At 47.4% G+C, this 27,999-nt stretch overlaps 1 protein-coding gene across 1 annotated transcript; it reads right to left on the bottom strand.

Moving 5' to 3' along the window:
* Positions 1-46: 46 nt before the first annotated feature.
* als2b (alsin Rho guanine nucleotide exchange factor ALS2 b) lies at positions 47-27,991 on the bottom strand. The gene is given in 35 exon segments (XM_034098189.1): positions 47-2,231; positions 2,483-2,579; positions 2,825-2,974; positions 3,054-3,115; positions 4,884-4,941; positions 5,019-5,195; positions 5,284-5,400; positions 5,718-5,875; positions 6,414-6,531; positions 6,625-6,789; positions 7,364-7,497; positions 7,703-7,780; positions 8,089-8,200; positions 8,340-8,504; positions 8,604-8,702; positions 8,794-8,859; positions 9,432-9,634; positions 9,763-9,829; positions 10,002-10,072; positions 11,919-12,047; positions 12,122-12,253; positions 12,762-12,924; positions 13,728-13,793; positions 14,142-14,331; positions 14,418-14,589; positions 14,669-14,749; positions 14,751-14,903; positions 14,999-15,076; positions 15,526-15,622; positions 16,448-16,622; positions 25,050-25,371; positions 25,481-26,376; positions 26,696-26,841; positions 27,460-27,507; positions 27,861-27,991. Coding segments are annotated over 34 exon segments (4,950 nt in total). The 5' UTR covers positions 27,474-27,507; positions 27,861-27,991; the 3' UTR covers positions 47-2,192.
* Between the last annotated feature and the right edge of the window lie 8 nt (positions 27,992-27,999).

Below are 27,999 nucleotides of genomic sequence, written 5' to 3'. Positions count from 1 at the left end.
ATTATTGTTGCATTACAATTTGTAGGAATAAAACGGTAGGAGCAGATTAGGTAGCAACATCCATCGAATAGTTTATTGCCCTCTGTAAGTATTTACAGGTACAATACATTGTAAAAGACAAACAAAGTGGGAGTCAGCCAGCTCAAACACAAAATGTAACTAGTAAACATCGAAGTGAGAAAACAGTCATTTGAACACAGAGTGAAGGAGCATTAGACCTGTTGTTAATAGGAAACATGTGTCGAGGTCATGAACCCAACATGAGTAGCAGTTTGAGTAGTTTGGTTGAAAGTCAGTTTTTACGTCAATTGAAAATACAACTTTATCCTTCGACATTTAAAAAGTCACACATTAACACTGAACATGAAGTCATGTCTCTCAGTTCAACTAAGGTGTCATCATTTCACAATGGAGGAATGTTTTTCTTTTTGCCTCAAGTGTTGCATTTTGGGAATGAAATCCTTGAAGAAGATTGTCAGGCACAAACGGTGTCAGCAGAAAGGAGCTCAAACCATGAAGAGTCTTAATAACATCCTAACGGTTCGAAGCTCCGTCTTCAACATTCCCAAAGAACACACTTCTATCAGTTCAGCAGCCAAAGATGAACGTCTGCAGTTAAGGACATGCAGCTTTCAATTCAAATCGTTTTTTCGCCCGCTTTCCGTAGATATTAATAATCCTCCGGGGAAAAGAGCAGCTTCACCTAAATGTATCCCTTTAAAACGAGGCTTCTGATCCGCCGGCTTTGCAATTGTTAAACCATGTGAGAAAACAAAAGCCATGATATTAAAAATGACGTCTGGGATCCCTCTGAATCCCCTCTTAAGCCTTTCATAAACTCACATGTGTGACGCATATCACAAATAAGCGACATTGTCTGACCGTTAGAGCTGTAGGTTCCTGATTGAAGGGCCAATTGTTCTCCCTGCCTGTAATGAACACCGTGACCGTCACAAACAGTTCATACACTCTTAGGATTCATTTCAGGGCCGCGAGTGTCTCCCAAAGTATATTTTCCTCTTGGATTGTAGTGGGAATAAAGGGGATGTGAAGCGACCTGCAGTTTACTAATTCAACAACATTACATGCATTGAGTGCATAAAACATGTTAGCATTAATTCATCTTAATTATGGCAACCCTGTTTCCAGCGTTCTGCTTTCAAATGGATGATTCGGCTTCAGAAAAGGATGATTTTTGCTTCATATGAAGGAACACTTGTTAAAACTGAGAAACATGTGCATGTTGCTTTAAGAATCACACGTGCCATATCTTAAACAAGTCCTGGTTGTGATTTATCTCGTAGAAACTGTCAGTGTTTGTGGCGATAAATGTTTGGGAAATCGGAGTCACTGATTGGCTGCCAAATAAAGGGTTAGGGTTAATGCCACTTGGTGTAACAGGAGATGTCATTTTAGAATAATAGCCAAGCCAGTTTATGTTACAGTATCAAACAGAGATAACCGGGCGAGGTTAAACCATCAAGTTATCCTTGGGGTCTATTCTGTTTGAAAACACTTGAGGTAAAGCATGAATCACGTGTACGTCAGTTGTTGAAGTTTGTTTTGTGTTAGTGGAGGAAATTGAGCTAGCTGTAAACATATCGATGTCCCGGACGCTTCGTAAATAGTGTGTCAGTTTCTTAAAGTGACGTGCTTTCAAGGGATTTATTCAGATAGTAACTGGCTGAAACACTGGAGGTTAAAAAGGAACGTTGTCTGTGCCATAAAGTGTTTGTTTCATGCTGAAAAATAGACGTATTTCACAGAAGAAAAATAGGTGCCATATCTCACAGTGTGCAGAGAAACTCAAGAGCCAACTTGGTCCATTGGCACTGAAAAGAAAAATCGTTCGAGCTTGAATTTCCTCCCAGGTAACAACGTCCCCTTCCTCAGGATTCCCCACAGGAAGTCAGTCAGACCGGTTTCAACTGGACGGCATGTAGTGGCTCAACACACACAATATTCACATTTTCATGATCCATCAGAGGGTAAAAAAAAAAAAGGAGACAGTGTGTTTGTGTGCCCGTCTCCATGACAGCAGCAGATGGAGCTGTGGGCAACCTGTTCATATGATCCTTCGCTTCCCATTGGTTGGTGTTCCGGTCCGTCACCCTGAAGCCTGGCTGATCCTGGCCCTCTGGTTGGCCGAGATTGTGGGTTGGGACAGCAGGAAGTTTGCGCCCAATCATTTCTTAGGTGATCTTCTCATGCTGGATCTGGTAGTAACACGCCTGAAGGTGGAGAAGACACTTTTATTCAGTATAAGAGCCACTTCAAGTATATATAATAACTACTGGGGTAGAGAACAACATGATAGTTTCCATGATAATACATTTCTAAGAGAAAGAAACTCAAAATGTAAGAATTGTTTGCATAAATGTACAACCTAAACATGTACTTACAATGTGTGTGTGTGTGTGTGTGTGTGTGTGTGTGTGTGTGTGTGTGTGTGTGTGTGTGTGTGTGTGTGTGTGTGTGTTACCTTGAGTGTGGTGAACATGATACCGTGCTCTCCGTGCTGCACGCAGGGGTCCATCAGGTCTTCAATCAGGCTGACCTCTGACCCCAAATTTCGGATTCTTAGGACGAAACATACATTTCATAAGATTCTTTAAAACTATTTTTGGAACCACACTAAACAAAACTGCTCAGTAGCAATGTAGATACAGTATATATAAAAAGTAGCAGATTATGAATTGTTTGGTAAAAGCCTGTGTGTTCTATCAACATTGACTCTTGGCCTACAATAAAACAAATCTCTCTGTTGCCTCATCGTCATATTATTTGTGTATTAGTGTGTGATTGGGTTGGTTTTGGCGCTGACCTTGCGCGCAGCACCACGTAGAGGAAGACGGGGAAAAGGTCGTCCATGGACCACAGGAAGTCCTGCTTCAGCAGCGACTGCACGGTCTGAGTGATCTCCTCGAAGGTGAGCTGGATCACCTGCAGCTTGTCTGACGGGGTGAAGGTTGTGCTGCAAACAAACAAGAAGTATAGATTTAAAAAACAGCACTTTAGATGTGATTTCAACTCGGTCTAAAGTTGTTCCGTACCTGATCTGTTGTAGTGTTTCCACTGCCGAGGCGAAGCAGGCGTCCTTAGTGCTGGACAGGACCTGAAGACCAGAACAAAACACCTTTTACTCACGGTGGAAAAACTGTTACTAAAATACTTTGTGAAAAGATACTGTGTACAAGGTTTCTACAGCTTCAATTAGCCACTCAGAACTACTTTGATTTGGTTTCAAAGGTTTCCGTTATCCAGCTCCGTGTTCATTTTTAACAAATTGCTTTAACCCATTTTTTTGTATTCCTCAATGCAAAGTCAGAAGAAAAATAAATAATAAAATGCTACTTCCTATTATTTCTTAGCATTTGTATGGCCGTCTCTTTTAAATTGAATGTATTAAACTCTTTTAATAATAAATAAATATAATACATGGGATTTGTATAGCGCTTTTCTTAATGCTCAAAGATACTTTTTTTATTTTTTGAGGATCCGAGGGAACTCTGGTTTGAGCTAGGTATTCAAACTACTGTAGACGCAAAGTGACTTTTGATTTGAAATGAACAATTATTATTTTAGTGATTCATCTGCAAATGTTATTCTAGATTAATGGACTATCTGTTTAGTCTATAAAATGTAAAGAAATAGTGAAAAAGGGCTCAACATAAAAAAAAAAAAATGGCTTGATTACTTGTAGGGATGGGTATCGTTAAGGTTTTAACGGTACTACTACTTTTATCGATACCGCTTATCGGTCCGGTCTTTGAACAGTACTTTTATCGGTTCTTTTGGAGAGAAAAAATGAGGTAAACTAACTAAACAAATTGTGAACAAAACTAACATTGCTTTTTATTTAAATTCATAATATTTCACATCAAAAGAAACAACAATGTTTTAGCAAATCGTATTAAATAATGTGATGACAGAACTGTAAACAGAATATCTGAAACTTTAACAAACTAAATAACTCAGTTACCTCAAATCATTAACCCATGTTTGTATCATGTAGTTAGCTCCGTGTGTTGCTGCTAGCATACAGAACACCTGACGTGGAAACGTTACTCGTGGACGGGGCTACAGAGCTACTAGAAAGGCAGTGGAACCCGGTGCATTTCTCCGTCTGGATGTGGAGCACTTTTGATAAATGTTTAGACAAATTGCTCGTGTTACCGCCCTCACATGCTAAACTCTTATTCCACTTTTGGTAACGAGCATCGAGACGGGTAAAGTTTAACCACCTCGGAGCGCGTTCACTCCGCCATCTCCTCCGTGTCTGTCTGTCTGTCTGTCTGTCTGTCTGTCTGTCTGTCTGTCTGTGTGTGTGTGTGTGTGTGTGTGTGTGTGTGTGTGTGTGTGTGTGTTGCTGCATGTAGCAGCTGCGTGTGTGTAAACTGCCCCGCCCCCTCACAAGCAGGCGGGAGAGAGAGATCTCTCGTCTGGATTGGAAAGATCGAAAATACTAAAAATGACGCATTTTGCAGTCTTTTTGCGTATTAGAAATGGAGTTGGCGACACTAAGACTGCAATATAATGTTTGTGTAGCAATAATACACATGACATATCTTTTTTAGATGTCTCCAGTACCGATAAAAAGACCGATAACGTCGGAGCTTAACGGTACCACGGTCTCTAATAATTCAGCCCCGGGGCCTGTTTAATACCGGGGCTCGGTACCCATCCCTACTTACTTCCCAACTAACATTTCAGAGATGTAAAATACTCTCTTTAGTTTCAAAATGACTTATAAATAAAATATTCCTAATAAAGAAGCTGGAACCAGGGATATATTGAAATGCTCGATCAAATGTGTGACTGTAAATAAAAGCTACCTTTTTTTCCTTTATCTTAAGGTAAATGTAAAGCAACTTGCACCATACCTGCTGCTTCTCTGCCAGTTCAGGCATGGGTGTGGGAATGGAAACCGGCCAGAACTTCCTGCGGACAGGAAGTCATTGTTTAGGATTTACATGCATTTCACTCTTTATTGTATGTTTATCCAGATTGTGACGTACTGCTGGACCCCGAGGAAGGCGAGCAGGGCGAGGTCGGGCTGCTTGTTGAGGCGGAGCACACACTCCCAGTACACGTCGTCCTCTTTCTCCTTGTCCAGAGCGTAGAGGGTGAAGAGGGGGGGGTAGAGGCGAGGAAGCAGCACGGGGAGCAGCAGAGCCGAGCTGCTCACCACACGGCTGAGGAGGAAACGCACAGGAGGGTTTAACAGAGTCCTTAAAGAGGCATACACCCTGAAATAAGGCCTGTGGTTTGCCCTGTCCTTACCCAGGTTTAGGTGACTCTAGATGGGCACCGCTGGAGCCCGGCTCCCTCTCGTCCTGGAGGTTGGTGGTCGGCTCTGGAATGAGACCGCCCTCTTCTGGCAGGTCTGGGAATAAAAACCTGCAGAGCACACATAAGCACACATAGACCTATCCTGGTTAAATAAAGGTCAAATTAAAAAGTTAAATAAAATACAACATGTATATGAAATATAATTCATGAAAGCTTTTGGAAAATAATAATTCACCTGATTAGAATAAAAAGTGTCTTTGGGTTTGAACAGGGTTTGTAAAGTTCACAACTCAACAAAATAGGTCTATGTTTTTACACATTTTAATGCTCAAGTGTTAAATATTATAACTTTAAATGATATCCATTTTGAACATTCATTTGAATCGGGGCTATTTGCAGTAGCTTGCTGACTGAATGTTAGTTACCTGACGATGAGGAAGATGCGGTTGAGGTACGACTTGATCTCGTTGACCGCCTGAGGCAGCAGCCGACGATTGGCTCCCACGCCCACGTAGGTCATCCTGTACACCGCCACCAGGGTCTCCAGCAGCCGGCCCAGCGAGTGGAGGGGGGTGTCACACGCCTGGAGGAAGCGGAGGGATATTACTGTCACAGTCACTCCATTTGATGACTTCATCTCATGGTGAAGACATCAGCATCACATTTAGATCATGATGCCTAATATTTCCTTCACATGTACAAACAGTTTACACATATTGTATTCTTGTTTTTCTCAGTGTGGTTTTTTAAAAGTATCTCTTACTTTTAATTTCATTGTTGTTTACAGATTGTTTGTTTTCTGTTTTCTCTTTTTTCCTAGAGTACACTGGCTTTCTCACCTCTCCCGTTACATTTATTTAGATTTTATTATGTGGATTTTATTTAGTGTTATGTGTGTGCTAATAAAAGCAAAATTGATAATTTGAGCAAGAGAAAGCAAGCTTTGTTTTATTTTGTTTATATCCAGGACTTTAGAGGTTGAAGAAGACAGATCCTTCATTCAAGTAAAATCAGCATTACACGTTTTATTGAAGCATATGGAAGTTAGTATCATAAGCAAAATATTCCATTAGAAAGAAATGTGTTTGACAGATCAGTTTGCTGCACACAGTTGAGCTCACCTTGATGAGGTAGAGTCGGATGGTGTGATATCTCTCCATGGTGATTGGTCCTTCGTGCTGCGGGATCACCTCCAGACTCTCCAGGGTCCTGCTGTGACTTCGAGACAACGCTTCCGGACTGCAACACACAAAAAACATACATGACCCCCTGAAAAAAACATGATTTTGACTGGTAAAATGAAACTACCCTGTCAGGAGTGTGTGTGTGTACCTTTCCTGGATGAGTCTCCGGCTGGTTGTGAGCGCCACGGCGATGTTCTCCCAGGCCTTCCCGTTCTCTCCCTGGCCTGGGGTCTCACAGCCCAGCTCACTCCAGCACTCCTCGAACACCGCCTGCCACTTGTCCTCCGCGCACACACACAGACGCCCCAGCTTCCTGCCACACACACACACACACACACACACACACACACACACACACACACACACACACACACACACACACACACACACACACACACACACACACACACACACACACACACACACACACACACACACACACACACACACACACACACACACACACACACACACACACACACACACACACACACACACACACACACACACACACACACACAGTGTCAGGAACAAAGATTCTCTCTCTTTTTGTCCTGATCCATTTATATGAAAACCGGAGAATGAGCTGATCAGATTTTGGCCACTTTGTGATGTCATAATGTTTTGTTGGCTTGTGTAACCATTAGCCAATCACCAACCAAGGTAACCCCCCCCCCCCCCCCTATTACCTGAATCTCCTCCTAGAGCACCGTTGTGTGTTTTCTTAACCAATCACTTCTCAGAGGGCGTGGCCAGCAGCAGCTCATTAGCATTTAAAGCTACACTTCAGTAATATATTCACTCCTATAATATATTGTTTAAAACAGTTTAATAGGGGACCTTTAATCATGATTAATCTGCACATTCTAGACTCTGTGTGAGCTTACACGTCGCGGCTCTTGTCCTTGTCCGTGTCGAACAGGTGAGGTTTGAAGTAGGAGCCCGTCACTTTGAGGCCGGAGCCCCATTCCCCGTTAAAGGAGCCCTCCAGGTAATCAGCATTTGGCATGGTGAGCACACCCTGAGAGGAGAGACAATTAGAACATTTACTGCCCTGATACACATTACTACTATATGTTTTTGGTTCCTTCAATTGTGTTATTCCCCTGCTATTTATTTGAATTATTTGTATTAACTTGGGATCCAACATTTTTTAAGATTTAAAAAAAACAAACATGCTAATGGTTAAATATACACACGATATTGACATTGTGTCCATTTGTCACCTTTCCGTTGAGGGTCCAGTCATCAGAGAATTCCCCCTCGTATGTGGTGTCGTCCTCGGACAGCAGGATCCCGGTACCCTAAAACAGAAAAACATGAGGAATTAGAACAACAAAAAAAATTAAAAATAAATATATAATAGCTACATATGAGATTTTGTGATGTTTCCAGAATATTCAAAAAATGACAAAGTCAAAGACATAATCTTCACAAATCTTATATGATGAAGGTCAAGGCATCAAAATGTTTTAGAGAAGATCTGACACACCCGATTGACTGGAGTGCGAGAACTTTGTAGGAAGAATCACGTTTGGAACAATCCCAGCTTTAGCGCTGGTCTCTTGAACCGCCAAGCACAAGCTGTGACTGAAATCACAGAGGAGCTCACCATCATCTTATTTTCTTTGAAGGCTCCTTCGTAATAAAGTCCAAACTGAGTGACCACGACCCCGTTGCCCTGCCGCTGGTGATCCTGCCACATGCCCATGTACTTCTCTCCTCTGGAAAAAAACCAGACCAATGTAAAAAAACAAGATAAAGCTGAACATCTTAAATTGAACACAGTTGTCGAGGCTTGTGAGACGGCATTGAGGTCATTAATCCACATTTCTCCAACATAAAACGGACTGATGAGCGTACTTTGTGATATCATCGAAGACTCCGTATCCGGTCTTCTTGTCCTGCAGCCACTGTCCGATGAAGACGCTGGGGGAGGAGGTGTTGAGCTTCCCGCTGCGCAGCATGCCGTGTCCGTGTCGCATGCTGTCCTGGAAGCAGCCGTCGTAGACCTCGCCGCTGGCATAGCTGCACACACAGGGGGGGGGGGGGGGCGTGTATTCTCTTATGTTTGTTATCCTCAATGTGGACAAGAGTTTCTACCTCACCATTTCAAGGCACACTCACCTGTATGTCCCGAGGCCGTGCATCTTGCCGTCTTTCCAGTGACCTTGGTATTGATCGTTCTTGTTGAGCGTCTTGTTGGTAGCCACAAATTCACCAAAGCTACAAAAACAAAACACAAATAGGCATTAGGAAACAGGAGCTACAATCACCCGGCCCGTGTAACAATGAGACGCACACATTATGCACTCACCCATCTTCCAGTCCGTTCCTAAAGGTCCCCGTGTACATTCTCCCATCAGGCCACTTCAACACGCCACTGAAAAACATCCCAGTCATTGCTACACATCAAGATCACCAATCATCCCTGAGAAGCGGCATGTTCTTTTGTTGCATTTGACTTTACGCATTCTATTTGTTACCTCATGAGACAAAAAGGTCCCTTTGCTAAAACAGCTCTGAGATGACCCTATAAATAATAATATTATCCACGTGTTTAATCATTTAAAAACCGAAATGAGTCCTGATGATCCCGACCAAATATCCATTCATATCCTGATTTATTTTCGCTTTAATGCCAGCAATATCCCCCCAAAAAAACACAAACATAGCATGTATAGTAAAAGGTACAAATTGAAGCCATGGCTTTTGATGTAAAGCATGATATAATAAAATGCATGATTTTCTGCTGTAATGTCCGTTTTAATGGGTTAAACATTGCTGCAAAAGATTTTATACTTTATAGGCACTGAGGTTTAACTTCTAAAAAACCTCATTTGAATGTATTTCATATGCTTACCACAGCCAATACTATGAACAACTTAAAAGCCAGAAATGTTTCCATTTAGGCACAAGGATACAAATATTTGACCCAGACGTGTAGTGTCCCACCTGCCGTCGGGCTTCCCTGAGAGCCAGTGCCCTCCATACTTGGCCTCTTTCAGCCGCCCCTCCTTACAGAAGGTGTAGGAGGCGGTCCTGGAGACGGGGGGCTCCGTCTTCTGACTGGACCCGGAGCCGATGGAGGCGGTGTCCTGCCCCGCCCCGCCCAGCGCCTGCTCCACCGCCTGGTTGATGGAGCGGAGCCACTTGGCCTGGGAACGGATATAGCACAGTTGTTAAGGAGTGGTACAGGTCATATGGAGAATGGAGACAGGGTTACACGGAGACATCATTTTATTATAACCAAAGGAGAGAAAATCAGTAGCTTTGAAGGATTCACCTTCTCCGTGGGAGAGGACGCGAGCAGGGCAAACGTCTCCTCTGGTGTGATCAACTTTAACCCATACCTAGACACACACACACAGACAAAACAAGAGATATACAACCTTGAAATGTAAAGATGAAGTTAGACTAAGAACATCTGCCTCTCATAGGTTTCAAAACGTTTTAAGATCTGGTATTCCTGATGGTATTTGTCAGTACAACACAAAAAAACAATAATCTATTAATCAGACTCACGGGCCGCTGTTCTCCTCTGGGATGGGCTCCACCCAAAGTGTGGCCAAGGGGAAGACATGATGGGTGGAGAACTGGAGGAGGAACAGGCGTGGAGAATGAGGAAAGAAGTAAGTGTTAAGAAAGAGAAATACACATCATTAATATTTGTTATGAACCACATTGAGAGACATGTAACAGGTGTGTGCTGACCTTACACACAGCGGAGCAGTTAACTACAGCCTTCTCCATAAGCATGTCATAATTGAGAGGAAAGAATGTCTAAGGAAATGGACTGAAATATATTTAAATGTAGCAAACCTCTTCTATCTAAAGAACATTTACCAGAAATAACATAAAGGGACCAAGGGAAGACAGATTTAACGGGGAAGAAAAGGTATTTAGAATTAAAAGAAAAGTACAATAAACAAAAAGCAAGGAATTAATTTCATACAATAAATAATTAAAAAAAACACCTAATTATACTTTTGGAGAATAACATCATATATTTGAAGCATCCTGTTTAAGGTGAACCTAGTGATGTCAGGGCCATGCAAGACAACATGTGCAGAATTATGCATTCATGCAACTCCATCACAAGACACGCAGAACAATCACAGCCCGCAGCCACTTCTTTCTCAGCTTCAATTTAGCAACCTGCTCCAGGAACTTGAAGTTAACATTTTGGGTTTCACCTTCAGAGGATTTCCTTTTTACAGACGTTCCTTTTGTTAAACAATGAGTCACACAGTGAAACAGGATCGGGAGGGGAAGACAGAGAGGGGGGGTGCACATGGGAAGAGAGAAACTCAGACAAACCGGGAGAAGAGGGAAGGAAAGTGCTTTGGAGGAATGAACCAGGACCTGGAGGTCAACCGTTATATAACAGCAGTAAAACAGGAATGTAGTACTTTTTAACAGATTCCAAGCTGGATTGGGAGCAAAGAGGCAACAGAAGAGCAACATATAACGTATGAAAATAAAACTAAATGGTTTTGTTCATTTGTCCATGCAGGTAGAGAGCAGACGGAGGAGGAAGGTGGGGATAGGGCTGCGTACCAGCGGACATTTTGAATCAGCACTGGTTGTTATCTCCTATTTCTTACAGCAGCATTACAGGGGAAAGATTTGGAGCGATTCATATATTTTTGAAGATTAAATGGCATGAATTATTATCCCTGAAACAATGTGACAAAGCTTCTCAATTTGTAAGTTATTCCATTTGATGGATAAGCCAGAAAACAAACTGGAAAAATATAGATATTCCAGAGTATGTAATATAACATCAGTTAAAGTATGGACATTCAAAGTAAACTGGGGATACAAATAAAGTTTCAAACATCTATCTAACAACACTTGTGTCCATTATTTAAACAAAGAGACGTGTGTTAGCGATGGTTCATATATTTGGTGCCAAATTAACGCTCAGATGTTTTATGTGTGTGTTTGTCATGTGTTTTAGGGCTGAATCCTATGACACAGAGCCCTGAGCCCTTCACACACACACACACACACACACACACACACACACACACACACACACACACACACACACACACACACACACACACACACACACACACACACACACACACACACACACACACACACACACACACACACACACACACACACACACACACACACACACACACACACACACACACACACACACACACACACACACACACACACACAGACACACAGAGAGAGGGGGGGGGGGGGGGGGTAAAGGTCGCTGAGCTGACATTTGCTTCTGGCTGCATACTTACGAGATTTTTACAAGGTGACACGCCCTGACAGCACGGAGGCAAGCACACACAAATGCTTAAAACACACCGAGTTACAGAGCCCAAGGTGACGGCTTCAAACAGGTAAAAGGACATGATGGAAAGTGTGTGTGTGTGTGTGTGTGTGTGTGTGTGTGTGTGTGGAGCGCACCTGCGCGTGGACCAGAGCGTCGTTGAAGACGATGAACCAGTTGACGGAGAACCTGCCGGCGTTCTGCAGCGTCAGCGCTTTGTTGCTGCTCTCGCAGATGAGCCGGCGATGAGGCTTCCTCAGAGAGTCCTGTCGGAGAAAAGCGTTCAGCAAAGCGTGACATCACGTGACCTTCCAGGACTCACTGTGAAGGACACACACACCGTCATTTTGCCGGGGAAGCTCTTCCAGAAGTGGAAGGTGTATTCGGCGTCCTTCTTCTTCCTCTTCAGTTTAAGAGCTAAGGCTTCGAAGCTGGAGCAGCTGTCCTGCAGCCTCTGGTAGTCCTCGGAGCTCTGAAGGAACACACACACACACACACACAGAAATAGTCAATGTAGAATGTGGTAAAAAGAGGCAGATTCTGGTGATTCTACTGATAGAAATATATACGCACATTTACAAAGATTTGAGCTCAAAATCTCAACATTTTGAAAGCATTTAAGATCCAACTCATTAACCTGCTTTTTAAAATAGTCGAGAGAGCTTGTTGTGAGTTGCGTGTGTACTAGGAACTATTTTCTTTCTACCAAACTAGTAGCATGGATTAAAAAGTAGCACTTTAGGTAAGAGAAACCATTTATGCAATTATGACTTTGGGGTGAACTGTCCCTTTAAATGTAGGAAAGAAAAACACTAAGGATAGATATAGATAAATGCTTGCAAATAATCTTCAAATGAAACAAGTATACAACCACATGTGTCTATCTTCCATCAGTGGTCAATCATAGTCACATAACATTTCAAACAGTAGGCATAGCAACAGAAGTACAGCATGCTTGTCGCTGTGTTTGTCTGACTCACCACTTCAAAGCAGGTTGCCAGTTTGAGCAGCAGGCGGCCGTACTCCTGCATGTGGCGAGTCGGGAGGTAGAAGAGCGCCCCCAGCAGGTCGGCCACGGTGGGGGTCTCCTCGCTGCACTCAGACAGCTTCTTCAGCAGCTCGGGACTCTTCCCAAAGAAGTCTCTGCAGAGGACATCAGCAAGAGTTCATCATGTGATTTACTCAGCATCTACTGTCATATTGTGTGTGTGTGTGTGTGTGTGTGTGTGTGTGTGTGTGTGTGTGTGTGTTTGTAGCCTTTATTTAACCAGGTGAAGCCCCTTGAGATCAAAAGATCTCTTTTTCAAGGGTGACCTGTGTGTGTGTGTGTCTGTGTGTGTGCGTGCGTGTGTCTGTGTGTGTGCGTGTATGTGTCTGTGTGTTTGTCTGTGTGTGTGTGTGTGTGTGTGTGTGTGTGTGTGTGTGTGTGTGTGTGTGTGTGTGTGTGTGTGTGTGTGTGTGTTTGTCTGTGTGTGTGTGTGTGTGTGTGTATGTGTGTGTTTGTCTGTGTGTGTGTGTGTGTGTGTGTGTGTGTATGTGTGTGTGTGTCTGTCTGTGTGTGTGTGTGTGTGTGGCCTAGCACTTGTGGGGACCTAAATCTGTTTACATAGTCACGTGTGGGGACTCGCCTCCCTTATGGGGACAAATTGGAGGTCCCCATAAGGGGGATCACTAATTTTAGGGTGAATACTTGGTTAGGGTTAGGGTAAGGGTAAGGTTAAGGGTAAGGTTAAGGGTAGGGTTAGGCATGTGTTGGTTATGGTTAAGGTTAGGATAAGTCTCCAGGAAATGCATGTAAGTCAATGTAATGTCCCCTGAAGTGAGTGTATACATGGTATGTATGTGTGTGTGTGTGTGTGTGTGTGTGTGTGTGTGTGTGTGTGTGTGTGTGTGTGTGTGTGTGTGTGTGTGTGTGTGTGTGTGTGTGTGTGTGTGTGTGTGCTCACATTGAGGGTTTGGTCAGGGTCTGGAAACCCCCCATCACTTGCAAGTTGTCCACAGCGCTGCAGTACCTTTCATTTTAGAGACAGTATTACTTTTTAAATAACTTTTTAACTGTTTACAAAGTGCTTCACAAAGATATGAAAAATGAAAACTAACAAGTCATAAATAAAGCAATGCATTAAAAAAAGCCTAGGTTAGAAAAAGGAAAGCTTTTTCAAATATAGAAAATTAAATTAAAGTAAATCAGGGAAGGCTTTTGAAACACGTGTTTTGGAAACATGTTGTTTTTGAACGTTACATATTCGACTGTACACACACTGTTGTCTTACACCACTTGAATGTGTGCAGCAGAAAGAACACGAGACCCTGAAAAGGTGTTATTTCTGCTTCAGATGTCTCTATTTGTGAAAGCTTACTCGCTGTAAGAGTCGAGGAAGATGTCGGCGTGTTCGAGGACGAGGAGGCTCTTGACGTCACGGACGCGCCGCAGGTTCCCAGTGAGGCTGGCGGCGTGCTGTCCGGTCAGGTGACACAGGAGACTGAACCTACCCGCCACCGTCTGCAGCAGCCCGAGGACCACCGGACCCAGGGCCGAGCTCAGGGACTCTGGGGGAAGACAGGCAAGGAAATATATTTACCCAAAGAGATTGAGAAATGTGGCGATAGGCGTTTTTTCTGTGTCTTTCTCGTACCTAGCTCCAGCAGGGGGCGTATTATCTGCGTCTTGATGTTGCTCAGCTTGCAGTAGAACTTCCTCTCTGCGGCGGCGAGCTCGTGGAGGCTGGCGATGAAGCCCATCACGTTCCTGTCCAGCAGCACCACGCAGCGCTGGCCGCCGGCAAACACGTTGCTCACATAGCCGAGCTGCAAACACGAGAGAGACACTTTTACACCGAGTGATCGTTTGTTTTGCATTTATTCTTTTGAAATTCCAGTAACTTACGTCAATGCAGAAAGGGAGCAGTACAGGCTGCCGGGTGTAGCCCCCCGCCCTCTGCTCCTCCTCCCCCCCCCTCCTCCTCCTGCTGACCCTGCTCCTTGGCGTGGCTCTCCTCCGCCCCCTCCTTCACCTGCTGCCCACTGTAGTAGATGATTGGCCGGTAGCAGTCTCCGTCTGCGAGCAGCAGGGTGTGTTTCTCTCCGGCGCTCACGTCCCAGACCCGGATCCCCTCTGATAGCTGTGGGGGGGGGGGGGGGGGGGGGGAGATTAAAGTGTATGCATCTATCTGGGTCTTTATGTGTGTTTGTAATGGAAAGGAAGTTTGTTTCTGACCTTTGCGAGCCGGGGGACGGTGCTGGGTGACTCCGTGTGTCCCAGCTGGCCAGAAGTGTTACTTCCCCAGGAAAACACCTCAAAGATTTGGCAAGAATGAAGCATACTTTATTTTTATACTGAGGTGAGTCAGGTCAAAGCGTTTAAACAAATCATCCATTTGAGACCGATGCACAACAAACCATGAAATGATCAAAATGATTTAAAACAGGATTAAAAGATATAATAACACAAAATATAATAAAAATAATTACAAAAATAAGTAATTAATTATTTTTGAATTTAAATTGTAAAATGTTTTTAGAAATACGCCATGAATACAAATAACAACAATAGAAAATCATATTTCTTTCAAATAATTCATATTTAAAGACCTTCAGCAAATCTCAGAAATATACATGGGTTAAAGAAAATATATAAAATCAATTATGATCAATACATTTTCAAAGGAAAAATGGTTCTTTGCAGACTGGTAAGTACGGCAACAATAATTGAATTCTTTTTTTTCATCGAGGTCCCTGGCTCACCTGAGACTGAGCGGTGAGAGCGAGGGAATGGTGAGCGCCGGCCTCCACCCGCACCACCTCCTTACTGTTCAGACTCTTGATGCACAGAGGCTGTAACCTACACACACACACACACACACACACACACACACACACACACACACACACACACACACACACACACACACACACACACACACACACACACACACACACACACACACACACACACACACACACACACACACACACACACACACACACACACACACACACACACACACACACACACACACACACACACACACACACACACACACACACACACACACACACACACACACACACACACACACACACACACACACACAAAATAAACACTAAAATAAATTATTACTGGCCAAAATATGAGTATATTTCTGGAAATGAAATGTACAGCTTGTTTAAGAGGACATTATTCATGTCCCACTACATATAGGGCAGGGGCCTCCAAAATGTTTTCACTGAGGGCCACATACAGAAAATATATCAAGAGCTGGTTTATTGCCTCATAAGTTAAGTTATAAGTAAATTATGCTTGATAATAGAATATGCTTTTAGAAAAAAACAGCCTACATCACGGCTCTCTATAGGGTTTCATTTATTTAGTTACAAAAAGTGTATAGAAGGGTATATTTCAAGCTTTTTATGCAAATGTTGGGCTTTTATATCTACTTTAATTTACTGAATTTATTTGTAACTTCGGCTTTATTAACACTGACATAACAACAATGAAAACTGTGTAATTTATGTTTTCATATATATTTAAGAAGCAATATAAGACAATGTTCATATTCCATTGTACTTTTGCTGAGGGCCAATTCAAAATGGACAACGAGCTGCAGTTTGGACACCCCTGATATAGGGCAATAATGTTTTGCAGTGACAAGAGACTTCCTCCAACCTGGCCAGATTGTCTCCGTGCCCCAGCTGTCCGTCCTCGCCCTGACCCCAGCTCCACACCTCCGTCTGCAGGGTGGGGAACACCTCCTGGGCCTCAGGGGACGCCCCCCCCAGAGGGGTGAGGTCCACTGCACGCATCCTGGGGCGTCCGGCTCTCCTCAGCAGCCGCGGGGACACTGCGAGTGCACAATAATGAAATAAATGCAGTTTATTACAAACATTTAAACTCAACAGTTTTCTTTGTTTTTGATGAACAGGAATGGAATTAAAAATTGTAACTGGGAAAGTTACTAAAGTTGTAAATGTAGTAGTAAAAAGTACAATATATGCATCTGAGAAACAGAGAATTGGAAGTATAAAAGGAGCATAAAAGAGAAATACTCTCCCATTGAATGTAAAATACGACTGGATTCATCTGAGGTGCAAAGCTCAGAAGAAATCAATATGTGTTCAAAACCAAAACACAGCTGCACAGAAGCATCAGTGAGGCTCAGGGAACGAGGTCACACCAAAGGTCAAACAGCAGACACGGTGAGAGGCAGCCTGCAGAACAAACACTGGTGCGTGATTGAAACTACACTGGAGGCCCGGAAAAGTGTCTGCTAATATTTTGAACCAGAACATTTGCATATAAGCGTTTATCCAGGCTGTCATTTAATTCCTGGAAGTGAGGATTTTGGTTGTCATGTTTTAATTTGACTAAAGAGTCTTCAGGATTTGTCCAAAGATGTCCTCGTTACATTTGATGTATTATCCTTAAAGGTCCCGTGTCACGGCCATTTCTACTGATCATGATTCCATTGTTGAGGTCTACTAGAACATATTTACATTGTTCAATGTTCCAAACTCACATTGGTTTCTCATATCTCTGTATAGTATGTGTATTCACTCTCTGTCCTAAGCGGCTTGTTGGAGCTCCTGCCCCCCCCCCCCTGTGAGCCCACTGTGCTCTGATTGGTCAGTTCGCCCACTCTGTTCTGATGAGTCCACCACCGTTGGAGTGGAACATCAGTGATGATGTGTTACAATGGCGTTGGCAACCGGAAAATGACACCAGTGATGACAACAGATGAGAATGCTGCGTGGGGTCTGGGTGCCGTGTTGGGACGGGTGATAACCGGAGAAGCATGACATGGGCCCTTTAGAAATGTACTCGAATATATCCCAAAATGAGGACAGCCCAAACACAGACGATGCAATCTACAGCGAATATCTAGGCATTCTATGAGGAACGAAGTCCATCCTTTTATTTATTTTATACATGCTTGCTTCTAAGGGGTCGCAGACAAGCTTTTCCCATAATGCACCTCTTCTCTCTTCTAATCACCCAAACTCTTTCATTCTGCTCCTTTAAATCTGCTTGATCATTGAAATCCCTAAATATCAATCTGCATTTCCTCAGTGTTTTAATCCCCCAAAGGAGACCACTCAGACCCGCTGAGTCTGCAGGACACAAAGACTGAGTCCTGGGTCAAAACCTTGCACCTGTGTTGGAGCGCCGTACATATAGCATGTTGTCCATTGAGCCTCACATGAGGTCATCGATATTCATAAATAATCATTAGCCTCACAAAAGACAGGCTCTTTGAGCAGGGGCTAGAGACCGGGGTATTCGTGAACACCATCACTACAAGTGAAATTGAAATAAGCAGTAAACTAGATTTTTGTAAACTGAACTACTAAAACAAATTGTATTTATTAAAACAACTAACGTAAAAACAAAACCCAGTTAAAAACAAATAAAGCCATTGTTTTTAACCCTTTAAAAGTGTTTCACTATAATATATGACTTCAGGAAAAATATATAAAGAATGAAACTTAACTACAAATCAAATCTGAAACTAAACTAGAACAAAAAGTTAAAGTACACCTTTCTGAAAAACTGAAACTTAACTAAACATACAAAAGTTAAACTAAATAAGAACTACATTAACCTGAAACCAAGCGACGAACACATTCAAAAAACATGAACGATGATCTGAATCATTCTAAAGTCAAATAATAACTTATAGAACATTCAAAGCTATAATACCCTTTCTCAGTATAAGGCAGCAGGTGTAGCATCAAGGACAATAACTGAAGAAGTTATTCAAAGCACAGAGAAGGCCTTCAGGAAGAACTCCTGTTCTATTTCGTCCCTACTGACCGCCAGAGGCGGTGCTTTAGCACTGGATATGTCCATCGCGCGCATGCGCAGCTCGAGTACCAATAACAACAAAGTCACCTGTGACCCACGTGACACCGGCTACATCAGCCGGTGTCGACAGAGGATCTGTTCCTTTTCATCTTCTCGCTGCGCGAGAGTACCTTGGCTACATTTTTTGTAGCCTACAGAACAGGTACAGAACATTTGTTAAGGATTCTCTGCAAACAGCTGGCTGCGTGTAGCTTCGCGACTCATCCAGTCGGGGCCGCGGGATTACCCGTCCTCCAGGAGCTGCGGCTGGCTGCGCAGAGACTTCGTTCGGACAGGTTGGTGTCGGCTTGGTTGGCGACGGCAGTGTTTCTACTCCCTCTCCCAGCCTAGTTGTCCTGATTTCTGTCTGTTTGCTGAGTCTTTTGGTGACGGAGGTGTTTTCGCTCCCTCTCCCAGGAGTATTGCTGTGCTTTTGTACTGTTTTGGCCGCGGCGCTGGGCCAAACTTCATTAGCATTGAGCTAAACCTCATTAGCATTGAGCTAAACTTCATTAGCATTGAGCTAAACTTCATTAGCATTGAGCTAAACTTCATTGGCATTGAGCTGTACTGGCTAGTTAGCAGTAGCGGCTGCAGCCACTCGGCTGACACCGGGTTGAGCACCGGAGTTTCCCGTGCCGTTCTTTTTTCTTTAGCTACAGCTGGCATTCGCCTTTGATTTAACGCTAAAGTTGCTGTGTTTATCCTGTTAAACAAGTAGCTGGTGAAGTCTGTGTTCCCACACCCGCTTCCGGTTACGCTGCATCTGGCGTTCGTCTTCAGTTTAACCAGTGAAGGCAGTGTTTGCGCCCCCGCTCCTGGTAGGCGCTAAACGGCCTGGTTTTTTCCGTTAAGCAGGTAGCTGGTGAAGGCTGTGTTCCCGCACCCGCTCCCGGTTACGCTGCGTCTGGCATTCGTCTGTAAATTAACCAGTGAAGGCAGTGTTCTCGCCCCCGCTCCTGGTAGACGCTAAACTGCCTTGTGTTTTCTGTTTAGCAGGTAGCTGGTGAAGGCTGTGTTCCCGCACCCGCTCCCGGTTACGCTGCATCAGGCATTCGTCTGTAAATTAACCAGTGAAGGCAGTGTTCTCGCCCCCGCTCCTGGTAGACACTAACTGCCTTGTGTTTTGGTTTAAGCAGGTAGCTGGTGAAGGCTGCGTTCCCGCACCCGCTCCCGGTTACGCTGCATCTGGCACTCGCCTCGAGCTCAGCCAGTGAAGGGCAGGTAGCTGGTGAAGGCTGTGTTCCCGCACCCGCTCCCGGCTTCTCTGCATCTGGCTACCTACAGAATGGCTCATTCATGTAGCGCCTGTATGGCTTCTCTCGAGCCCGAGGACGGCCACGACCGTTGCCCCTCTTGCCTCGGCCTCAAGCATCTAAGGGAAGCTCTCACAGTAGGGGCCTGCATGAACTGTAGCTGCATGCCCCGGGCACTCAGAGTGGCTAGAATCACTGAGGTGGAACGTCTGGCGGCAGCCAACGGACACCTCTCTTGGTCACATCCTCCCCCAGATCAGTTCGACCGTCCCTGGCGACTTGAGGGAGCGATGGCCATGGGTGCACCCCCCAATAAGAGGACTAGGAACAGGCTGTCCTCTAAAGTGGATCAGCTAGCTACCGACATGGACACGATGAAGTCGCTCCTCGTGGCCCTTCAGCCGGGGCCCGGTATAGGGGCTGCTAGCGGGTCGCCTGCCCCTCCTTCGGTTGCTGCCCCTCCTTCGGTTGCCGCCCCTCCTTCGGTTGCCGCACCTCTGTATGAGGATGCCTTGTCGCTAGCGGCTTCGGCTAACCTCTTCAATGAAGAGACGGAGGACGAGGTCCCGCTCGAGGAGTTTTCCCTCTCCTCTGCTCAGGGGTCTCTGCAGGACGGGGAGGACGGTTCCATGGCGGCCATCATTCGTACAGCCTTGGCGCACCTGCAGATTCCGGTTCCGCAGGCCAACTTGGCTCCGGCTAGTGCCTTCTTCAGGCGTAACCCAGCCAGTGTCCCCCTCACCGTTCCTCCTTCAGAGGAGTACCTGAGGGAGCTCCAGGCATGCTGGAGGGACACCAGGGCCTTTAGCCGCACTGGTTCCGATGCCCGGACCTTGGCTGCCATGCAGGACCCGGCGAGGGTGGGGCTGGGTGGCATGCCACCCATTGAGCCTGCCATCGCCTCCCTGATTCTGGCTCCTGACGAGGCTTTAAGGCCTGAGGTCAGGTGCCCTCAGCCTCAGTGCAGGGTCACGGATGGGCTGCTCTGTAGGGCCTACGACGCAGCGGCACGCATGGGTCGTATCGGGAACTCCCTCTCCCATCTAATGCTGGCCGTCTCCGCCTCGCTGCAGCAGGCTCCGGCCGAGCCTTCTTTGCTGGGCCTCAGCGATGCATCACTGCAGGCCTTTGCCCTAATGACTAGGGAATTGGGACGAGTTATGTCTTTTCTGGTACAGACTCGTCGCCAGGTTTGGCTGGCCCAGTCACCACTAACGGAGACATGTAGGAGAGTCCTACGTAGCATGCCAGTCGAGCCAGGGGAGCTGTTTGGGTCAGCTGCCCTGGAGACACTGGAGCGCGCTGCCCAAGCGAGGCAGACCAGGCAGCAGCTCTTGGGTCTTCGCAGTCCCACGGCCGCTCCCGGCAGGCCCAGGGGCCGCTCTAGCAGCCGCGCTCAGCCACCGGCTTACTGGGGTGGTCGGCAGAGTTCCCAGCGGCCCACTCAACCGGCCAATGACTTTCGTGCCCCAGGTCGCCTGGCTTCCAGGCGGCCTCGCGTTTCAGAGCCTTACCGGCGCCCCCCGAGGGGCTCCAGGGGCCGGGGGGCTAGGCCCTGAAGTCCCGGGGCCGGTCGTCGGCTGTTTTTCCCACCAGCAGCTCAGCTACTGGGCTGCCTGTATTTCCGACCCCTGGGTGGTTTCCACACTAACCCAGGGCTACGAGTTGCAGTTCCGACGCCGGCCCCTAGCCTTCGGCCGGGTCAGAATGACAGTTGTCAAGGACCCGGCGAAGGCCTTAGCGCTAGCCCAAGAGTTGTCCGTCCTCTTGGCCAAAGGCGCAATCGAGCCAGTGGACCCCCTGCGTCAGGGCGGGGGGTTCTACTCGGCGTACTTTCTTGTGAGCAAGAAAGTTGGCGGATTCCGTCCAGTTCTGGACCTCAGAGGAATCAACAGATTCCTGAGGGTACTACCCTTCCATATGCTAACCACAGCAGACACCCTTCGTGTTGTCACACAGGGGGAGTGGTTCACAACCGTGGACTTGAGGGACGCCTACTTCCACGTGCCAATTGCATCCCATCACCGGAAGTTCTTGAGGTTCGCCTTTCAGGGTCGACATTATCAGTTTCGGGTGCTTCCCTTTGGTCTCTCCCTCTCCCCAAGGGTGTTCACCAGGGTTGTTGCGGCAGCGCTCGCTCCCCTGCAGGCACAGGGCATGAAGGTCCTGCCATACCTGGACGACTGGCTGGTTTGCGCGCCGTCCCGGGCCCAAGGGGCCCAGGATACGGCGTGCCTCTCATCCCACGTTGCCCGGTTGGGCCTGACAGTGAACACCGGGAAGAGTTGCCTGGACCCTTCCCAGCAGGTCACTTATCTGGGGATGGTCCTAGATTCGGTCACCATGAGGGCCTACTTGACACCTCGTCGTGTGGACGACATTTCCCACCATCTTCGCATCTTCAGACTAGGCAAGAGGGTGCCTTACATACAGTTCCTCCGGCTCTTAGGCAGACTGACAGCTGCCTCAGCCGTCGTGCCCTTGGGCCTGTTGTCACTGCGCCCCATGCAGATGTGGCTGAACAGCCGTCACTTGGACGCCAAGCGGCACAGGCACAAGAGGGTCAGGGTGTCTCAGCGGTGCCTCCACTCTTTGTCCCGCTGGAGGGACAGGGCCTATCTCCTGAGGGGTGTGCCCATGGGCACCATCCCATCCCGCCGGGAGACTGTCACTGTGGATGCGTGTCTCTCGGGGTGGGGTGCGGTGTGGCAGGGCAGGACCGTGCAGGGTCAGTGGTCTGCCCAGGAAGGTGCACGCCATATCAATGTGCTGGAGCTTCGAGCGGTGTTGCTCGCACTCATGCACTTTTTACCCCAACTGGCGGGCAGGTATGTGCTCGTTCGTTCGGACAACATGTCCGCAGTTGCCCAAATCAACCACCAGGGGGGCGCCAGGTCCGCACAGCTGCTCCGCGTTTCGCAGAGCCTCTTGCCTTGGGCGCTCCCCCGCCTCACCAGTCTGCGGGCAGTTTTTCTGCCAGGGGACCGGAAGAGTCGAGGCACTGCCCCCTCTGGTTCTCCTGGTCGGAGGTGACCAGCCCATTGGGTCAGGATGCCCTGGCGCACGACTGGCCGGACACTCTCCTGTATGCCTTCCCGCCGTTGCCTCTGATACTTCAGACGCTTCAGAGGGTCCTTACCCAGGGGCACAGGCTCCTTCTAGTCGCCCCCCGCTGGCCGGGGAGAGTCTGGTTCCCACTGCTACGCAGTCTCTGCGGCAGCCCACCGTGGCGTCTCCCCGACAGGAAGGACCTTCTGTCACAGCTCAAGGGTCAGATCTGGCATCCCGACCCTCGCCGCCTTCAGCTCTGGGTTTGGCCTCTGCAGGGCCCAACCCACTGTTGAGCGGTGTCACGGCATCTGTCAGGGAAACTATCCTGAATGCCAGAGCTCCATCCACTCGGGCACAGTATGAGTGCAAATGGAGGCTCTTCTCCCACTGGTGTGTGAGTAAGGCGGAGAATCCGGGACATTGCTCCGTGGCCACCATTTTAGAGTTTCTGCAGTCCCTTCTGGATAGTGGACGTTCTCACTCCACTTTGAAGGTGTATATGGCTGCTATCTCTGCCCGACATGTCGGAGTCGATGGCGCCACAGTGGGGCGCCACAGGTTGGTGTCCCTCTTTCTAAGAGGGGCTCTACGGCAGCGCCCCCCTAGCACCCCAAGGGCCCCGGCTTGGGACCTGCCCCTAGTGTTGAATGCACTATCATCTCCTCCCTTCGAACCCTTGGCCCAGGTCGGGCTTAAATGGCTGTCCCTGAAGGCAGCATTTCTGCTTGCCATAACCTCAGGGAAGCGAGTCGGAGAGCTTCATGCCCTCTCCGTAAGCAGTACATGCCTGAGGTGGAACTCCGATGGCTCGGGTGTCACCCTCTGGCCGAATGTGGCGTTCTTGCCCAAGGTGCTTCCACTAGCCCACTCCAATCGGCCTATCCAGCTGGCACGCTTTAACATTCCACAGGAGAACGGCACACCTGAGTTGCTGTGCCCTGTGCGTGCCCTGAGGGCGTATATTGATGCTACGGCCTGTATACGACGGTCAGAGCAGCTCTTCGTTTGCCATGGCGGCACTAGGAAGGGGCGTGCTCTCTCGAAGCAGCGGCTGTCCCACTGGGTGGTGGATACCATCACATGTGCCTATGGGGCCAGTGGCCGCCCCCCGCCATCAGGAGCCAGATGCCACTCTACAAGAGGCGTCTCAACATCGTGGGCTGCCCTAAGAGGGGTGCCCCTGGAGACCATCTGCGCCGCGGCGTCATGGGCGTCTTCTGGCACATTCTCCAGGTTCTACCGGGTCAATGTCGCCACTCCTCACCCCCTGGGGGTGGTCTTGTGGCCGAGCTCCGCTGCTTCCAACTAGGTGAGTAAGTGCTTGGATTCTTCATGACATGGTTGGTATAGGTCATCCAGTGCTAAAGCACCGCCTCTGGCGGTCAGTAGGGACGAAATAGAACGATAGTTACGGCTGTAACTACGGTTCTATGAGTCCCGGATGACCGCCAGAGTTTCCTGTCACTCAGAATTCTTGTGTGCTCGCGAGAAGATTCTGGGAACAGATCCTCTGTCGACACCGGCTGATGTAGCCGGTGTCACGTGGGTCACAGGTGACTTTGTTGTTATTGGTACTCGAGCTGCGCATGCACGCGATGGACATATCCAGTGCTAAAGCACCGCCTCTGGCGGTCATCCGGGACTCATAGAACCGTAGTTACAGCCGTAACTATCGTTTTAAAGTACATGACACACAAAGAACACAAACAGACTCCACTGCGCAGGGTGTGACACGAGACAAGCCTTTGTCATGTTTACAAGCTGGGTGAGGAAGCTACACACACACACACACACACACACACACACACACACACACACACACACACACACACACACACACACACACACACACACACACACACACACACACACACACACACACACACACACACACACACACACACACACACACACACACACACACACACACACACACACACACACACACACACACACACACACACACACACACACACACACACACACACACACACACACACACACACACACACACACACACACACACACACACACACACACACACACACACACACACACACACACACAGTACTTACGCAGCAGGGTATAGGAGTTGGATAAGACGTGAACAGCGTATCTACCCTGAGAGAGGAGTCCCGGCAGAGAGAGGCGGCGCCGCAGACCCTCCGCCTCCTCCTCGCGGATGTCCCCGGTGCTGGAGCTCTTCTTGGCCTGGGTGGAGTCTTCGAGGCGGACGCGCTCTGCGGTGGTGTCGCCCACCAAGACCCCCGTTATCCCTGCGGGGATGCCGGACCTCGCCACTCCTGAGGGGAGGTAGGTCATCATCTTCTTCAGCGACAGGGCCTCGTAGGTGGAGGCGACCCGCTCCCCCACTGCGGAGGCGCAGGAGGCCACCAGGCTGTTGAGGGTGGAGCTGGAGGAGGTCAGAGCCCCTGCTGAGGGCTGGAAGACAGACACAGAGCAAATGGTAATATAAGAGATTCACATTTATTGATTAAGCTAACACTGATGTTCTTTTTTCCCTACAGTCTAACTCTCCTCCAGCTGTTACCTTGGTGACCTGCTCGGCCTCCGTCAGCTTCTTCAGGTATTCTTTGACGGCCTGCTCATCTGGATACGGTGAACTCTTGACCCCCGAAACCCCTCCTTCTTTAGATTCAGCCGAGGGGTCAGAGCCTGAGGCTGGGGGTCCTCCATTTGCGAGTGCTGACTCCTGTTCTCTCTCTGAGTCCTGAGCGGGGTCAGAGAAGGGGTCAGGGGAGGGGGAGGTGTGTGAGGGGAGGGCGGGCTCTGTTTTGAGCCCTTGTGTAAGAGCAGGGGCCTCGTCCTCTGTCAGCTCCGCCCTGAGGGGGCAGTAGTGCCCGTCAGAGATGATGACGTGGTCCTCCTTGTCCGTCATGGTGTACAGCATCTGGTGACACTGTCTGCATTTGTCCACGGGGGGCCGGTGGAGGTCCTGGGGGCCCAGGCAGCGCACCAGAGCCAGGCTGTGTGAGGCCCCGCAGGCCACCTGTAACACACACCTGCCCGCAAAGTGCTCCACCTTCTGGGGTTTCCAGACGGGGAAGACGGAGATGTTGAGGCCCAGCTGAGAGCCGCTGCCCCAGGCCCACACCTCCCGCTGCGCCGACAGAGCCAGGGTGTGCCCCCCGCCGCAGGCCAGCTCCAGCACCGGGACCGTCTGCGGGGGGGCATTGTCGGGGTCCAGCAGAGCGACCGGAGTCGGGTTGGGGACGCTGCTGAGGCCCGAAAGGCCGCACTGTCCCGAGCTGTTGTCGCCCCACATGTGGACCCCCCCGTCCTCCGTCACCGCCCCGCTGTGGAAGCTTCCGGCTGCGACGCTGACCACCCGCTGCCCGCTGAGCGCCCCCTCCAGGGTGGGCTTCGACGGCTCCGACACCTGACTCTGCTTCCATGGTAACTCCCCAAAACTGTACACCTGCCCTCCTGAATTTGGAGCAACAACAGCAACAAAATCAAAAGATGATAATGGAGGTTTTCTTATGAAAAGAAAGCAGATATTTAGAGGAAGCTATTATGTCATGAACATCGTCCTGCATCCTATATTATATTCATTTTTATAACAGTGTTGTTAATATTTAAACAAATTAGACAAATGTGTATACGACTTTGTTTGCATTTTGAAAAAAGGACATTTAAATACCAGTCCAAAGAATGAGGATTTATCTTAACGAATAGAGCCAAAACATTTGAAAGACATGTCAAAGCAACTACTCTAAAAGATACATTAAAACAAAAACCTTACCTTCAACCAACAGAACGCCATGCCGTGTTCCCAGGGCGACCTGAAGGACAGGCCCAGGGAGGAGCAGCCTTTCTGGGGTGACACTGCAGGAGTAGCCCTTCCAGGTATGGAGCAGGCCTCGCTCTCCACCAGCGTCATCCTCGGAGCTGAGAGAGACAACAACAACAAACAGAATTAGTCAAATAGAAATAAAATAGAAAAGGGGGCATATAAAAGTCCAGAATACCGCAAAAGCAAAGAAACAACCCCAGAGTAAATATAATGTAATATTGCAATATAAGAAGAGTATTGCACTTCAGCAAATGTACTTTTTGCACTAGCATAAACATACTAAATAAATAGGCAATATAACATGTACTTTTACACCATGAAAAGTAGAGTTGGAATCACTCATTGGAAAATATAACCAGATTTGTAATGAACCATCAGGTGCCAAAATTATGGAGGATCCTCCCAAACTATTTACTCATCTTTTGTAAACTGTATGAAAGGTACCCCTAAGGGCTGCTAACAGAAATGTCATGAGAACATAATGTCCTTCATTCAGCAAACCAGAGAGCAAATACAGTATTGGGTCAAACACGAGTGAAAGTACATAAAGCAGAACTCAGTCCCCTCTCCTGTGCAGCATCTGAACAACAGATGTGTTGTGGGGGAAAGCAGAAGGGTGCTCCTGTAGGCGGCATCACATGGGGGTCACACCAAGCCTGCCAGCAACAACATGTGTCGAGCAGAATAATCCTCTCTTAGAGCCACATACATACCTCTTCCTCTCCATCAGGGGGTTTATGTCTCCATTTTTGACGCTGCTGCTGTCGAATAAAACACACACCATTAGCGGGAAACCGTCATGCTAGCTTTAACGTTGCTGTCAATGCATTAAAGTTAGTTTTCCTTTCCTTTTGAAGGAGAAAACAACAACAAAATGAGTCCAAATTAAAGCAGTAATGGTTTCCTTTTCAAGTGTTTTAAAATACTTGTACATGCTTCATTTACTCCCAAATTATAACGTCCAGTTGTGCTATCTGTGGCAGGTGTCACCATCTGTCACTAGCTGTTGTTAGCTAGATAACTGTCAATCCTGCTAGCTAAAGATAAGCTAACTAGCCAAACCTCTAGCTAACCACAGGTGTATTTTTTTCATATTAAACGTCCTCTTTCTTACCAGCTGCCTTCACACAGCTCTCCTTTATGTGCTCGGTCGGACAGGAGAGAAAAACATACGTCTGTTATTAAGTTGTTTAGCAGCTAATCGCCGCTGCTTGTTGTTCATCTCTGTAATGTTGACACTGCCAAAGATCGTC

The sequence above is a fragment of the Pseudochaenichthys georgianus genome, chromosome 2, assembly GCF_902827115.2.
Source record: "Pseudochaenichthys georgianus chromosome 2, fPseGeo1.2, whole genome shotgun sequence".
NCBI lineage: Eukaryota > Metazoa > Chordata > Actinopteri > Perciformes > Channichthyidae > Pseudochaenichthys > Pseudochaenichthys georgianus.
This window is presented reverse-complemented; position numbering and strand designations above follow the sequence as displayed.